The sequence below is a fragment of the Apteryx mantelli genome, chromosome 3 (assembly GCF_036417845.1).
Source record: "Apteryx mantelli isolate bAptMan1 chromosome 3, bAptMan1.hap1, whole genome shotgun sequence".
In the NCBI taxonomy this organism is placed as follows: Eukaryota; Metazoa; Chordata; class Aves; order Apterygiformes; family Apterygidae; genus Apteryx; species Apteryx mantelli.
Window position 1 is genome coordinate 46,567,330 of NC_089980.1, and position 15,555 is coordinate 46,582,884.

At 40.9% G+C, this 15,555-nt stretch overlaps 1 protein-coding gene across 2 annotated transcripts in view; it reads right to left on the bottom strand.

Annotated features, from left to right (window-relative positions):
• VIT (vitrin) overlaps positions 1–15,555 on the bottom strand; it is a 64,863-nt gene that overhangs the window by 23,985 nt on the left and 25,323 nt on the right. The window contains exons 6-10 of one of the 2 annotated variants that reach the window (XM_013943959.2): positions 11,691–11,768; positions 6,700–6,906; positions 5,939–5,989; positions 484–522; positions 326–382 (exon numbers count right to left, since the gene is read on the bottom strand). In XM_013943959.2, the coding sequence (XP_013799413.1) occupies positions 326–382; positions 484–522; positions 5,939–5,989; positions 6,700–6,906; positions 11,691–11,768 (432 nt within the window). The remainder of the gene's footprint in view (positions 1–325; positions 383–483; positions 523–5,938; positions 5,990–6,699; positions 6,907–11,690; positions 11,769–15,555) is intronic. The other variant, XM_067293289.1, reaches the window with a different exon arrangement.

Consider the following 15,555-nt stretch of genomic DNA (forward strand, 5'->3'; position numbering starts at 1 on the left):
TCTAAGAGTCAGGCCAGTGGTCCCCAAACTTGCATATACACAAAGTTCTCTTGCTGTTTTGCAACAGGAAATGTTATAGAAGACCTTTATAAATGGGTTTAGAATTCTATTTTGAGAACAATTATAAGTTGAATTATTTCCATTTCTTTTTTTCTAGAAGTTATACTATTGACATGCAATAACCAATGTGATGCCTGCTAGCATTGCATCCTGCTAAGAATGTGATTAGGAGTGGAAATAAAACACATCACTACATGTCTCAGTAGACATGAGTGGTGGAACTAGCTATAGGGAGAAATTAGAGAAGATATTTTAATGCCATTACCTGTACTGGGTCGTAAAATATTCCTGTTATTTGAGGAAGTGGAAGTGCCCCTGAATGCTTTGAAAACATTATATTGGTTAGTACATGGAACTTAAATATAATGTTTTCTAATATTATAGTGATAAAAATCTACTAGTTCTTATTAATTTAAAACATACCTGTATTCTGTCTTCTTCCTTGTGCAGCCTGAATCTGTCCTAAGAAGACATCAGAATGGAAAAGTATAATTAACACCATGCTTGGTTCAAAACTACTGTTACCTGGGATTTCCATTTAGTCTCATTTTATAGCTATCAGAGTTAATAGTTCATACAGAGAGAGTTTTCATTAGCATACTTTCTCAGTTGTTAGCACTGTATAGCTGGAGTCAGCTTAAAAGAGAATTGCTTTGGTCTGTCACATAGAAAAGGTTAGTTAGCATTCACTTCAGTTATGAATATTACTTGAATAGGACTCTAGTCTACATTAAAAAAGCTTGTAGTTATTGCTGTGATTTGTTTCCAGTTAGAATTTTCCTTTTCTCAATTACTTACACTTGTTATCTATTTTTATTTATATTTCAGTACCAACCAGTTGTGCTGGCTGTGGGAGGTAGGAAATACCAAACCAGATCAAATATAACGCTTCCTGCAGCTAGCTTACAGCCTGCAACAAGAAACAGTAAGCAGACACAAGCAAGCAGGTAGACTGTAAATAATGAGACAATGACAATATGAATGTGGGAGAATTCATGTGTCTGAAATATCTTCAGCACTGTCTTCAAGAAAGGCTTTTTTAAGGTGATTGGGTTAATATATTAAATTCCCATTGTTGAAAAATACTAAAGGTTTTGTAGATGAAAATTATGTCTTTAGTCATGCTTTTCATTTCATTACTTATTCTTAAGAAGCTTGTTAACGAACTTATTCTTCAACGAGCTTTTATTCATTAGTTTTTCCCAATTAATTCCAAAGCTTGCTGAAATCAATGAGAATATTTTAGCTGACTTCTGTGAACTTTGGGCTAAGGTCCATGAGACATTTTTATCAGTAAGATATTGTAAAGGAGACCATTTTGAATGGTTGGTTCAGAAAATAGGAATTGCTGCTCCTTGGGGCCTTGGCGTTGCAAAATTAGGTGACAGCAAATATTTTATAGTTGACCCAAACTGGAACATTTCCAGGCCACTGGAAGTCCTTTGATTGGATTTCTAGGAGCTGTCTTGAGAGAAGGGAGCTGTCTCGAGAGACAGCTTCTTCTCCTGAAGACCCTCAGCTAGCAAATGAGGCTGAGTTTTCAGGTTCTGGAGTGAAATGTCTGTTTATGCAGCAGTGTTGTATGGAGTTTTGCAGTTTACGCTTCCCACACTGGAGATCTGTGTGTGCCAAAGAGTCTAAAGAAAATGAACATTGAGCCTGAGAGCTCTCCTTCTTTTGGGTTTGCCACAACTGAGCAGGATATAACACTGTCTACAAGGACAGTAGCAACAGAGTATGAGAGGGGGGTAAGAGAAAGATTAGGTCAGTATCAGAAGTATTTTATGCCACCAAACTTGCATCCAAGCCTGCCGTGCCCTTCACATCCCTGTTGGCAGCCTAGCTTTCCCTTTCAGCTCCTTTTGACTGTGCTGGGCTGTGGGGCTGTTTACTCTTGCTGTGCCACCCAAAGGGACGTTGCCAGCAGCCCCACAGTAAGCTGATTTCTGCTAGGTCTTCGTTGGCTGGGACAAACATGGTGGTGGTAAAGGGGAAAAGTTGGAATTGCACTTCCAGGGCCTGCAAGGGTTGTTCTTCTTTCAAATACAAGAAGCCAGTGAGTCTGTGGCATGTAAATGTGGGTGTTCATTAAAGCAGAGCTTTGCTGGAGCTGAAGTCCGTAAAGAAATGGGGATGGGCAGTCACCGAGTGAAGCCCAAGAACTGGGTCAGAAATTAAAGCAGTGGAGCAGAGAAACCTTTTAAATACCCAGATCAGAGAGGTCCCATTTCAGATTGATGCTGTGGTTGTAAACTGTGAGAATGGGTGTAAATAACGAGCAGCTAACAGAGCAAGGAATGAATGTGCAATGCAAAACTGAGATCAGTTCTGGAGGGCTCAGATTAAATATGGCCAGGCAGAACAGAGAGCTAATTGGGGTCTGGGATCAGTGACATGCAGATACACTCAGATCTGTGGCTAGAAACAGATCTCAGCCCATGATTGGGAGCAAATCCTATAGTGAACAGGGAGGCATGGAGGCAGTAAAGGATGGGCCAAAATAGCTGACAGGGCAGCAGAGAGAAATGCAATTTGGAGCAGACCTTGCAAGTGCTGGGACTTGTATGAGAAGGGGAGCAGCTACTCCATGCACAAAGCATGAGTGGCAGGAGGCTCCGCTGGAACTTTGTCAGCACCCTTGGTGGGTCGGGGTTAACTTCGGAGATAAAAGCAGCATCCAAACTCCAGCTGTTCTCCAGTGCTTCCTGTGCATATAAACCCTGATGGTTATGCACTGCTGGGTAAGACCTTTCAATGCTTTCTGTAGTATTTGTAATACTGTTGTTTCTCTCCACACTCTGCCCCTCTTTTTTCCTTTTCTTACTACTATAGTAGTGCCAGAATGGTGCTCTCAGCTGGGGACAGAAAGCACTGTAGAGTACTGTTGCAGACAGCACCAGCTTAGAGTCATGGCCTGAAAAGAAAAGAGATGCAACAGCTGAACTGAGATACCAAATACAGGGCAGTGGCTTCCCTAAGGATGCCCAGGCGCTTCCTGGCTGATGCTGAATTGCCAGCTCAGGGCTTTAACATGGGACTCTGCTCTGTGTCACACATGGTAGGTTGATGATATGACTGACTATGATCCCAATGTTCACAGAAGCACTGGACATATGCCCAGTCCTTATCCAGGGTCGAAGCAGCTATGCAAGGAAGGACTGCCTGAAGAGCTGTGACTGGAGAGGGCAAATGCATTTGCCGCACTTTGGCGTGTGCTTGGTTAACTGCTGTTGGGAAGAAGCAAAAGCCATGGTTGTACTACAACGCGACTGAAATCAAAGTTCTGCCCAGAGCAGGAGAGTCTGGATCCCCTTTCAAAGCCTGCTCCTCTCAGTTCTCCCCACTCAGGAGAGTTGTTTTCTGCCTACTGCACCAGGGAAGTGCTACGTGCTTTTGTAAGGCACGTAGGAATAACCTGTCCAGTGTCAAGCTACTTGCATCAGTGTTTTCACATTTAGCAGTTCTGCCTCATCAAAAAGTGTTTAAAGCAGGGGTCCTGCAGTGGAGCGGAGTGTCAGGTATTTTCCCTGATTCCATATCTTTGACAACTATGGAAGATAAAGGGGAAAGAAGTGCAAGAACAGCAAGGGCTAGGATGGGCAGTTTTAGCACCCTGCTCTGACACTGAAAGCTGTAAGTCTTGCTTTGCTTTTGGTCCTGTGAACTTTTGCCAATGCCAGTGACTGGAAATGGAAACACCTTAGCTAACAGCAGCCACAGCAGTGCTCATTCTGACTGTGCTCTATTTCAAGGGTATTTACTTTTGAGGTGTCTTTTGCAGGCAAACTACCAATATAGTGAGAGGTAGATCTGTGAGCCTCTGTGAGCCAAGACAGACAGGAGAACATTTGATTCTGCCCGCAACGTTTCTTTATTTTTTTTTTTTAGAGTCCAGTTAAGCCAAACTGTGGTAAAGACAAGGGCATCATCAGAAACTCCAGTCTGAATAATAGGAGTGAGCCCTAAAGGCTCCTCAGACAGAAAAAGCTGATGATACTACTTCATAGGTTCAGAAATATACTGTGGTCATAGGTTCAGAAATATATTGTAATTTCTGCGGGTTTTAGCCATTTTTTCTCTTAAGAATCAAGAAGACATCAGGAGAAGTCAGGAAGTCAAATACCGAGTATAGACAGGGTTCTAAAAATAAAGTCCATGAAATCAGAAGTAAGTCTCCACTACTCCTCTAGCTCACAATTAACTGTCCCTAAATCTGACATTTTAATCTTTTAGGGATTAATTTACATTAGAACTTCAGTAAAGAGCATTATGAAGAAACATGCATCCAAATTGCAGTGAGGAGGCTTTAGAAGGATTTGCAAAAGTGAGAGGCTTTTTATTTATTTTTTCATTTTTTGGCTAAAACTTTGGTGTTATTGAAGACATACAACCTTCAAACTGATTTCAATGCTGCCAGAACTTCACTCTTAAGATGGATCTCTTACTAACTGGGGAACCTCAAATAGTTTTTTCTAATTATCAGTAGAAACAATAAAGTCCTCATTTTTTCTCAACCTGCAGGAACGTGAAATGGGAAAGAAAACAACAAATAGGACCAGGTTTACAGGGGCATTAGGTGCTAAATGAGGCAGATTCACAGTGAATCTAAAGCCCACCGAATTGTGTTGGCACTTGAGTAAATCCTGCCATATACATATCTGCAAATTTTGCTCTGTAAGATTAACCCCCAGCACCCTGAAAGAAGGCAGGAGCATACAAATCCTGCCTAGGGTCACTTGCACTTAGTCCTCAGAAGATGAGGGAATTAAAGAAGGCAGATGGTTACGGGGCCTCAGGTACTTGTTGCCCCTTTGGTGTGGGCAGGTAGGAAATGGAACACTCCCCCCACATACACACACTCTTTGAAAGGCTCAGCTATAGCTTTCCTGGAGGGTGAACACTTGCCTTATTGCATGAATGCCTCAAAAAACCAAAACCTTTTACCTCATCCCCTTTCTTTCTCTCCGGGCTTTCCAGGTAGACATAGAGAGGTATGAGACTTCTGGACTTGCAGCTAAATTTGACTTCATGATGCTTTTTCTGAACACCTGAATTGACCAGAAGATGCCTGCCATGTGCTTTGGGTCTGAATTATTAGGCTACAGGGATGGCTCTAGTCATGTTTGTGAGAGCAGAACTGAGCTCAAGGCATTCAGAAATAGTGACACAACATAAAACCTAATGATGGCCCACCTCCCTTTTTATTTGAAAGCAATCATATTGCAGCACTCAGAAACAGCTGAAAGTATTCTCCTTTACTTGACCACACAGCTGAGCAATTGCACATTGTATGGGAAAGCTCCTCTAAATATTTGTATTGCAGCTTGCAGGCTAGAATGGAAGCAGGCTTCTGGATCAGGATGAAGAGCTTTGAACAGCCATGATTTTGTTGTCAATAACACGAATGTGATGCCAGAAATAACATCACATTTATGCCAGGCTCAGAACCACAGCCTGAGGTTTTTGAAAGAGCATTGGTCTAATTTAAGTTGGCATTTCAGAGCTCTCAGCTCTAAGTTTAGATAGCTATGCAACCATCTGTATTATCTATCTTACAACTAACTCAAATCTTTGAGAGACTAAGACTGCAGAAAGCAATATGAAAATATGATTCAAACAGCACAAGTTTCATCTCAGGTTTTGCCAAACCTAGCGTTTGTCAAGGCTGAAATGTGCAGGTACCACTAGAACGGCTTCTCCAAAGCTGTGGATGATTAGCATCTGACAATCAGACCAAGCGTCTATTTTTTGGTTTATATCCAGACTTGGCTGCAAGCATTGAGTTTGCTGAGGCTTTAAAGGTTGTTATTGAATCATTGCTGCCTTAAAATATGCAGTACTCCATGTCTTGTGGCACATACTTCTTCACTGTACTTACTTGATGCTGCAGCTACCACAGATGAATATGCCGGGTGGATACTGCTAGAGCCTAAAAACAAGGGATTTTGTCTTCAGGTACTGAACCAAAAAAACAATGTTAATGAATGAGAATAAATGAAGGGAAGAAGAAAAGATTGAGGAAAGCTGTATGTGCAAAAATCATACGAGAAGAACTCCTTTAGGGTGTTTTCATCTTTAAAATTCAAGAGTTGTTACAAAAACATATATTACAACTCTCACTTGTTGGAAAGTTATCACAAAATTAATTCTAAACAGAGTCTTGACCTATTTTTTGAACTCTCAGTCCAGGTATATGAATCAAAGAAATATTTGTTGACTATTATATCTGAAAATTACAAAAGCATTTGGGGATGAAGAGTTTACTCCCACATGAAGCAGCTTATATATCAGTATATTATAGGTAGAGGTAAGGACTAGCCATAATTGCATTGTGTATTGCAGATGAACTAAGTTAAATATAGCCACTCTTACCTCAGAGAATCTACACACGTTGTTTAAGTGTAAAAGAAACACACTAATTTTGTATGTATCTCAAAGTCAATACTGCAACTCTAACTCCAGCCCATCTGCTGGAATGAATTTCTTTATCTGCTGTTAATATTTCTACATTGAACTGCTGAATACATGTTCACAATCTACTAAATAGTGGCGTTTTTAACTTCATGTCCTGTTCCTTAAATTTTACGAAAACTCCAACTTCAGGAAAAAAAACAATGCTTCATAGTTCATGCTACTGACCTGTATCTCTAACTCTATGCAGTGCAGGTCGAGACTTGGCTGCAGCTGCAACTGTTGTGGTTCTGGTTGTCGCAGGTGTTGTAGTTGGTTTTGGTGTTGTGGTGACAGGGTCTGTTGTTGTGGTCATCTGTGTTGGGGTTGTGGTGGCAATTTGTGTAGTTGGTATTGGTACTGGAGATGTCTGGTACTCTTTGCCAACTGTATTGCCTTTAAGAACAGTGAAAAAAATCAGTGCATGTCATTAGCTGGGTATGTGACACACACATGGAAGCATCATTAACAGTGCTCGCTGTTTAAGGCAACCAAGACACTGGCATTTTCCTCAGAATGTCTACAAACATCATCATCTTTGGATCCATTAGCACCTTCATTGCTGTGCAGATATAACACACATGCCTATGTGACACAGTATTACACTGCTCTCTGGAGAGTGTTGACAGCGACCTCTCAAAACCTTAATGTTTCCCCTACACTTTCTCTACCTTGGACAAGAAAACCTATAAAGCTGACAGATGTCTCAGAGCTATGGATTGGTTCAAACAGCTCCTTGCTGTTGCAGTTTCTGTTTTGTTGTCACCTTTTCTCAGTGTAATTAGGCAATTAGAAAGTCCATATAAATAGAAATCAACTGACACCTGGTAATAAAAGATGGCAACTTCTGAGTCATAGACCGGAATAAGATATGCACTACCTACCACAGCACTGAAATGCTTTTGGACAAATGACAACTTCTAGAAAATAATGATTCAGGGAGCTGGTCCGAACCAGAACGGAGAGCATTATGGCTTTGGCTGTAGTGAGCAGGGGAGAGGAGAATCTTTGAGGTGCCAATTTCATCCTAACTTTGACTCATTTCACAGTTGATACTACTTTTAAAGTTTATCATCTGTTGTGAGAGGAAGAGACAATTCTAGTTGCAAAAATGCACATCCTAAATATCCTTATACAAAATTGGTGACATGCTTACCATCATTTCAAGTCATCAGCTTAAGAAAAAAACCTTCACTGTTATCTTTTCCATCTATCTACAAAAAAACTTCCACCAAATATATGCCATGTTCACCTCAGTCTTGTTCCTTTCCTCCCTGCCCATATCCCCAGGGATGACCTGCCAGACTGTGTACACTGAAAGGGAATGATCTGTCTTTATGCAGTTTATTCATTGCTGCACAGCACAAGCCTGTATTTTATTCCTGGATGCTCTCCTTTTGGAAAGCATCAACATGAAACTGTCCAGTGGATTAATTACTGCCTAATGCTAGCCAGTGAAAAATTCAGATCTCAGGCAGTTTTAATGGGATAATGCTGAAAGAGGGGTTGGAAGAAAAGCAGAACAACTCAGCTGAAAAAATCAATCTGAATGACTCTCTTTGGGCTGAACTGTGCCCTGCTCTACGCTGGTGCACTAAAATAAAGAAAACAGAGGGCACAGTGATTCTTCCCATGCAATCTGGTGCTGCAGAAATGGGGAGCAGGGGTATCTGTGGTCTCTATACCCTAGGCTGCAAGGAGCAAAGAAGCCTGGAGCTAACAATATAGCAGAAAACCCAGGGACAAGGAAATATCATAAAAAAAGCAGAGACAAGATGTTGCCTTGGCACACACTGGCTGGGCCTCTGGCAGAGCCTTTAGGGCGACAGAAGTGCTCGGGAGGGCTGGCTCTTCCCAGTGCTCTGACAGGCAGGATGTCCACCTCCATTGCAGCATCTGAACAGGGTTTGCAGGGCACATTTTCTGCGTAGGAAATAGCTGAGAGCTCTAATGCAGGCTTTCGAAGGTCATGACACGTGAACTTGCCCAAAACACAGGCAGAAGCTAAGCTGTGAGGGTGCCCTCTCTTCTCTGAATTGTCACGTGCCCTCAGGCCCAGGTCCCAGGAGCTCCCGCAGGGGCTGCATGGGGCAGTAGAGCTGCATGCATTACCTGTTTGAAACTGCCTGCTATATATTCCTATAATCATTTTGCAGGCAGCTTAGGCTGGAAGGGATAATGTAATTGACTTTGGAAAGCAGCGCCAGGATCCCTAACCCATACTTTGTTCTGATGCTTTTTCTGAAGCGTTCAAGGTGCTGGCATTCTTCATAGGTTTTCTATCTCGCTCTGACTTTTTAGGCTCTGAAGCAAAATTAAACACATTAGGAAATGCATCTTTGGGAGAAAATAATTTTAAGTCTCCTATTTAGAGATTATCAGTCCTCAAATGGAGGCGTCCTGTTGCCTAGCTTAGAAAGGCTAGTCAGTCTCATCAGAGCTTTCTCGCCAGATGAGAAAAAGTGATGGTTGCTTCAGTTACCCCCTATTTTCAGTGCCTAATTTAGGTGTCTGAATTAGGCAGTACCTGCTCAAAAGCTCCTGCCAATGTCAGCAGAACTTCAGAAGTGAGCAATAAACATGGGATTTTTGTCACTGATAAACCCAAACTCATAAGATTAACTCATCATGTTGTTGATTTTTCCTCTGAATAGCAGTGTTCTGAGAATCAGGGCCACAGTGTGTGCACAGTGTTTGGTGAATACTAACTGGCATGTGATATTTCAGTAACTAATTCACATTCAGATGCAGTTCTTTCCTGTCTGACATTGTCAAATCATCATGGGGCCAAATCCTGAATTTTATGCACTGGCTTAGAAGGAAAGATTTTTCTTCAGTCTTTTCTTCTTCTAAGATCCAGAGTCATCAAAGTATTTGGAACATTTATTACAGTTCACTTAGCTCTACTCTGCAACAGAGTTTGCCTATGCTTTTAGACCTGACTGAGTACTGGAGGTTTTTGATCTTGTATTTTTTTTCTCTTTTCTAGCTATTTTGGCAGCATAGACCTATTTTAGAAATTACTCCAGGGTTAATAGTTTCCTATTAATTTGGATTATTTTTTAAAACAGCAGTTGTTGGTTGTTTTTACCAGCTGTGAATCGTTGTAATTCTGGGAAGGTTTTTCTTGCTACATCCAGTGTTTGGAGGGCACTGTAACCATCAGCAACATTTAAATAAATGTCAGGCACTATGAATCTCCAGTGTCCCTGGGATGAGGACCAAAATTGCATCTCTGACGGCTGATCAGATGTGAAGCAAGATTTTCCACTAGTCTGGCAGTGAGTGAGTGTAATCCTCAAAGGACTCACTTTAGCTCCCGGAGATAATGGGTTTAAGTATCCAGCTGTGTTATGTGGGCTCTATAACTTAAATCAGAATTTAAAAAGTAGCTTTTTTAATTAAAAAAAAAAGTAGGAAATCCTCTATCACAAGATGGCTCTAGCACCACATTACAGAGATCTTATATTAGCAACAAGCTGTTTCTACACAGTGGGGCTGAGAGAGCTGGGCTGAGGTGGTGGGGCCAAGGAGGTCTCGGGAAGGTTGATTCTGGTGGTCAGAGCTCTTTGCTGCTTGTGGGACAGGGCTGTGGAGTCCTCAAGTGCTGTGTTTGATGAAACAGATATTATTTGTTCTTACAATCATCCTGGGTTTTCACTGCACGAATGCACGGTTTTTGTTGCTAGGATCCTAACATTTTCATTCATACTATTTCATTCAAGAACAAAAGTAAAGGAAGTTCCTAGCATCTTTGGATTGCTGCAGGCACAGTCTTTGATATTTTGTTTGTATAACTGAGATGTGATTTGAGAATGCTCCCCATTCCTACGCTATTTCTCATGTAATGTGGGTTTTAGCACTTGTGGAAGAAATCTTTGCTTGCAGCCAGCTGAGCACTACCTTGACTCTGATAGTTCCTGGTTTGGCGCGATACATTTGAACTGATACTTAAAGTGTGGGCACATTCAGGAATGAAAACGTCTGTTTTTAGTGAACTTTTCCTGGAAAAAGACAAAATTTCCAAGGTATTGCCTCCCTTCTAGAGGAGCTTAATATTTGGGTCAGTGATTTCTATGTGCCTAGTCAAGGAGCACATATGAATCTGTATGTATTTGACTGTAACGCAAAGGTACTGCAAGCCAAAAGCACGGATTTACGTGACGCATATTCAGTCTAAACAACTACAGCATTCAGAAGAATAAAGTAAAAGTGCCTTTGAGCAAGTAAAAGCGTAAAGATGAGGAAAGAGCTTTATAATTTACCTCCATAGACCAAACAATAATGAAGAGATGAATGGCACAGATTCCAAGTTACCTCTGTGCAACCTTGGATGGATACACGCAGTAACAAGTGTTTGAATTCATGGAGAAGCTACAGCACCTTTCATTATACCACAGTTCACGGTGGATCAGCTCAGTAAGGTTCAGGCTCAGCAAAGGCTCAGCAAAAGAGCTGTGATAGCTAGGAACCGCTAATAGAGAAGTATGGTACTATAAGATATTAATTTTGCTTTCGTTCACACTGCCAGGGAAGAGGCTGGACATTATACTGTTACAGGAAGCACAAACAAGTGGCATTTCGGCAATGGAGACACTTCATGTACCCTTGAATATTGACTACCACCTGGTGTGAGACGTGATCAAAGACCTTTCCAAACAACTAAATTATTCAAACTGAGTGGGTCTGACAGAGTAGGATGCAAGCTAAAATGGTTATACAGAGTTGGTCTTTATCATATTATCCTTAGCTAAGGCTGCTGTAAATTGCCATCTTTATCATTAATATTCTATTATTATTTATGATTATACTCTCCACATTGAACATCCCAAGAGATAACATGACTAACATTAGGAGAAAGACAACATGTAAAATCTCAAATGATTTCATACAACCAGTACAACATCATACTTTCAAATGGATTTAAAGCAAGGGGGAAACTACTTGGGAACAGAAGTTCTGTGGAAAAATAGAACAAAACCAGAAATTGTCTGGAATAATTTCCATATACTTAACACAAAAACTATGAAGAGGGATTTGGATGAGATATTAACACTGATGAGCAAAACAGATGCATTAACTTCAGACTCTGAACAATCAAACCTTTGTATTACACAACTGAGACACTACAGCAGATAGGTATGAATGGATTTGAGGGAAGGTCAGTCAAAAATACTTGCCTGATTTAACAACTGTGCTTTTTGAAGAAGAATATTCAAGAGTTGATGGGTACGTGACACCTTTCCTTGGCTTGCCCTCTACAAAAAATCATTAAATAACATCACAGAGTAAAGTCATGTCACAGAACAGAGACAAGTACTCCAAATAGCTAAGGAGTGCCACAATACAACAGGCAAATGTGTAGCTGGCATTTGAAGAACTGTAAGTTTTGTTACACCAAAACTCCCATCTAGCATATAGATGCAAAATCAGACTCTGCTTCTCCACCACCCAACTTGTTTTCTTTAAAATTTCTTTCGTCTCATGGTAGAATCACAAAACCATTCCACGGAAAATACCAATGCCTAAATTGAGCATCATTAAAAAAAAAAAAAAGGCATAAAAATGCAGACCTGGGAGCATTTTGAAGAGGTTAGCTAGTTCATTCCTTTGCTCTCGGGCAGTGTTAAGTATAAGGACATTTGTATAACCTGTACTTAAGCTCACAGCCTTCCTAGGTAGCCTTTTCCAGTGCCCAACCATCCAGTTGAGTTAGAAAGTGTGTTTGATGTGGGAGTCCTTTCTTCAGGCACACAGCATTCTTTTCTAACCTCACTTTTGTGATGTGCCATTTCTGGTAACAGTCTTTTGCAATAATAACAGTGAGAAAAGGCTGTGTTTGTGTGTGGGAGCATATGGTAGCTGTATTTAGATCTAAAATGAGGTTCTGTCTTAAAACAATGAGGTGCATTTCCCAGTTAAGCTCAAAACCACAAATCTTTTTAGTGCCACACCAGATGCCATTTCCACTGGCACGTGTGGCCATGCAGTTCCATCTCATGGGGCAGTTTTTATATTCCTAAGGCAAATCTACACCAGTGAATGAAAAATGCTGCAGAGAAGCCCAGGGAAATAAAGACCACTCTGGCCTCTAGAAGCTATTTGCAACTAGTCTGTGAGAGCTTGGATGCGGTGGACATGGGACTTCTGGATCCAACTGACTCTCTGCGAGATGCTGCTCTTTCTCATACGTCTGTGCTAGCTCAAGTTAGACCTACCTCTCCCTTCAGCTCCTGGAAACACTGAGCAGTGGAGCTCAGTTTGCTTTCCCTTATCACCACAGTGGATTCTTTTAGATCTGTGTATGTGGCACTGTAAACACGACAGCTGTCATCTTAGCTGATCAATCTGGAGACCATCAGCATTGAAGAGAATTAGTTGCTACAGACTGAAGCACATTTGGAAACTGAAAGATTCGTTTCCTCTGTGGTAGTGCACAGTGAAGGATGTGTGTCTGTGGAGCTGGCCCTCTATATGCAGGAATGACCATGCTCATCCCTGGAGCGGGAGATGCACCATCCTAATTCCCAGTTCTGTCCCTTTTTATGTCTCTAGAGCCTTTATTATTCTTCTTTCTGAGGTTTTAGATGTCATTAAGCTCCCTAGGTGAAGAAGTTAATTTGAGAGTTAAACTGATTTAGTAACAAGGTGATGGGGTAAGGATCTATTCTATTTCTCATTTACAGAAATATAAACTGAGAGTAGCTCCACCGAAGTCAACATAGCTCCATTGAAGACCAAAGCCGGCAAATTAACATGTAAGCACATGCCACCTTCTTGTGGAAAAGAGCTTCTCCCTTGCCCTTACAGGAGTTGGCCTAAGTAAAAGGCAGCAAGTCTTGCCTTCCACTTCCCCCTGAGCTTTGAACATAGCTAAAACTGGGATCAGGATCTTCTGTTTCTTGCAGCAGCAAAGTAGGATTAGGGAGCCCTTCTGCCAATGTGGTAGGAAACTGAAAAATTTGCTTGATAACAGATGATTACTAAAAGCATTTCTTGATCTCTGGCAGAGGTAGAATTGCCAGATGTACCAGGTCATTACATGGATGCAGCAATAAAGTAATAATCAGATTTTAATCTAGAATCTCTCTGTGCTAACCTGACTTCTAATGCAAATCTGAAGCCTGCCATTGTGCAAATAAGCTGGCATGGGGAGGCTGGCTACTCCTGAACTCTGGGGGTTTCGATAAACAGCAGCCTGGGTCCCACGTGTGGTCCATAGGCAGGTCTGAGACCTGGGCTGAGTGTGTTCCTACTTTCTGGAGCAATGGTAATACATCCTTTTCATTGATGTATCATCTGGAAAAAGTTGCATCTAGACCAGACTTTGTTTAACATACCTAAAAATGGGCTACATGTGGGTTGAGAACCTCAACTTCTGCCTTTTTGAAGTACAAGCAATGAGGTGGTCGCTGCTCACCTCTCAAGCTTATTTGTAACTAGCAAACCCAGAGGTTTAGGACTCTATTTTCTTAACCTAGGAGCTGCAAAACTCCCACTACACTGAATGGAGTCATTCAGCTGAGTGCCAAGGCATTTCACTGCTTGAAAGTGAATACCAGTACATTTGCATACCTCCTGGTGTGCTCCCTGCTTTAATCCCAGAGGACAGGCCTTGTCCCCTGCTGCTCCTAAATCACGCCACTTCATTGCCTGGCTCCCTGAAGGATTCCCCTTCAGTGCTCTTTTGTTTGGATTCTTATTCACAATTTAAATATCACAAACTCTTCGTGACAATATCCTAACTAGGAATAAACTGTCAGCACTTTTCCAGGGTACAACATCACATACGTTTTTGGTCTGCTGAAAGGGAACTTGGCTGGAAGATAGGTGACTCGGTTAAAACTCAAAAGCTGTCCTGAAATTAATGCTTTGGTTGACTTTGTATTTTTATTGGAATCCTTTGACTCATAATTATAAAAAACAAAACAAAACAAAACAAAACCTTTTCTCCTTTTGAGAATGAGATCTGTCTACCTTCAGCCTCAGGCTAATGAGATCAATAGCACAGGTTTCCTGGGTTTTTATTCTTCTAAATTTCCCACATACAAACCCACATTTTCAGAAGGCACAGTGAGGATTTCCTTCCTACCAAAGTATTATAAATTATATTTGCTTTAATGTTTGAACTAGTTTATAAACCGAGTAGTTCCACTGACTTTAGTGGGACCACTCAACATGAGTAAAATTAAGTGCATGAGGGACAAATGTTATCATGCCTATATGTACACTGATTTCTCATCTTATCTTACATGCGTTTGTAACTTTCCTCTGTCTCATCTTTTATAGTGACTCATTAATTAAGAATCAAGATTTGTTACTATGAATCAAAAATTTCTACAGTTTCACAGGATAGCAGCTGAGCAGCTACTGAGGTAAAAAATCTTATTTCCCATTTATGTACCAGAATTACAATGTGCTGTTTGTTGGGAAGAAAACAGCAACAAGTACAAGCAGCAATTCAGCTGTTCCAGGAAATTCCTACTCATCCAAAATAAATCCCTCTCGTAATGTGGTCGACCCATGGCAGAATGCAGTAAAAAAGTGCATCCAAATATATTAATGCAGATTCCAGATGGCAGTTCGCTTTGGTCAGTTTCTGAGACCTCCTTTGCTGTTCACAAATTTTCACATGAAAAGAACATTTCTTTATTTTTAGTGGCTGTTCGGTTACTTGAACTGTTGATTTTTCCAGAAGTGATGTAGTTAGCTAACATTAACTGGTCATACCTATCCTAAATCCTCAGGAGAAGTTTGGACCACATGTATGGATGCTGCAAGAAGTTAGATTTAGAAATAGTACATAAAGCAAAGTAAATTAGACCCTACTTCACATGGGCAGAATGGCTGCAAGTAGGTTTAAGAGAATCTGAAGTTGGTGTAAAGGGGATCTAACTTCCAAAATAATGTGAATTTCACCAGTGAATCCAAGGTAATATAGTTATGGGGACATTTGGGGAGAAAAAGGAGTTAGTATTAAATTAAATTAAATTAAATTAAATTAAATTAAAGTGTATTTCCTTGCACTGAGTGGATACTGAAGCT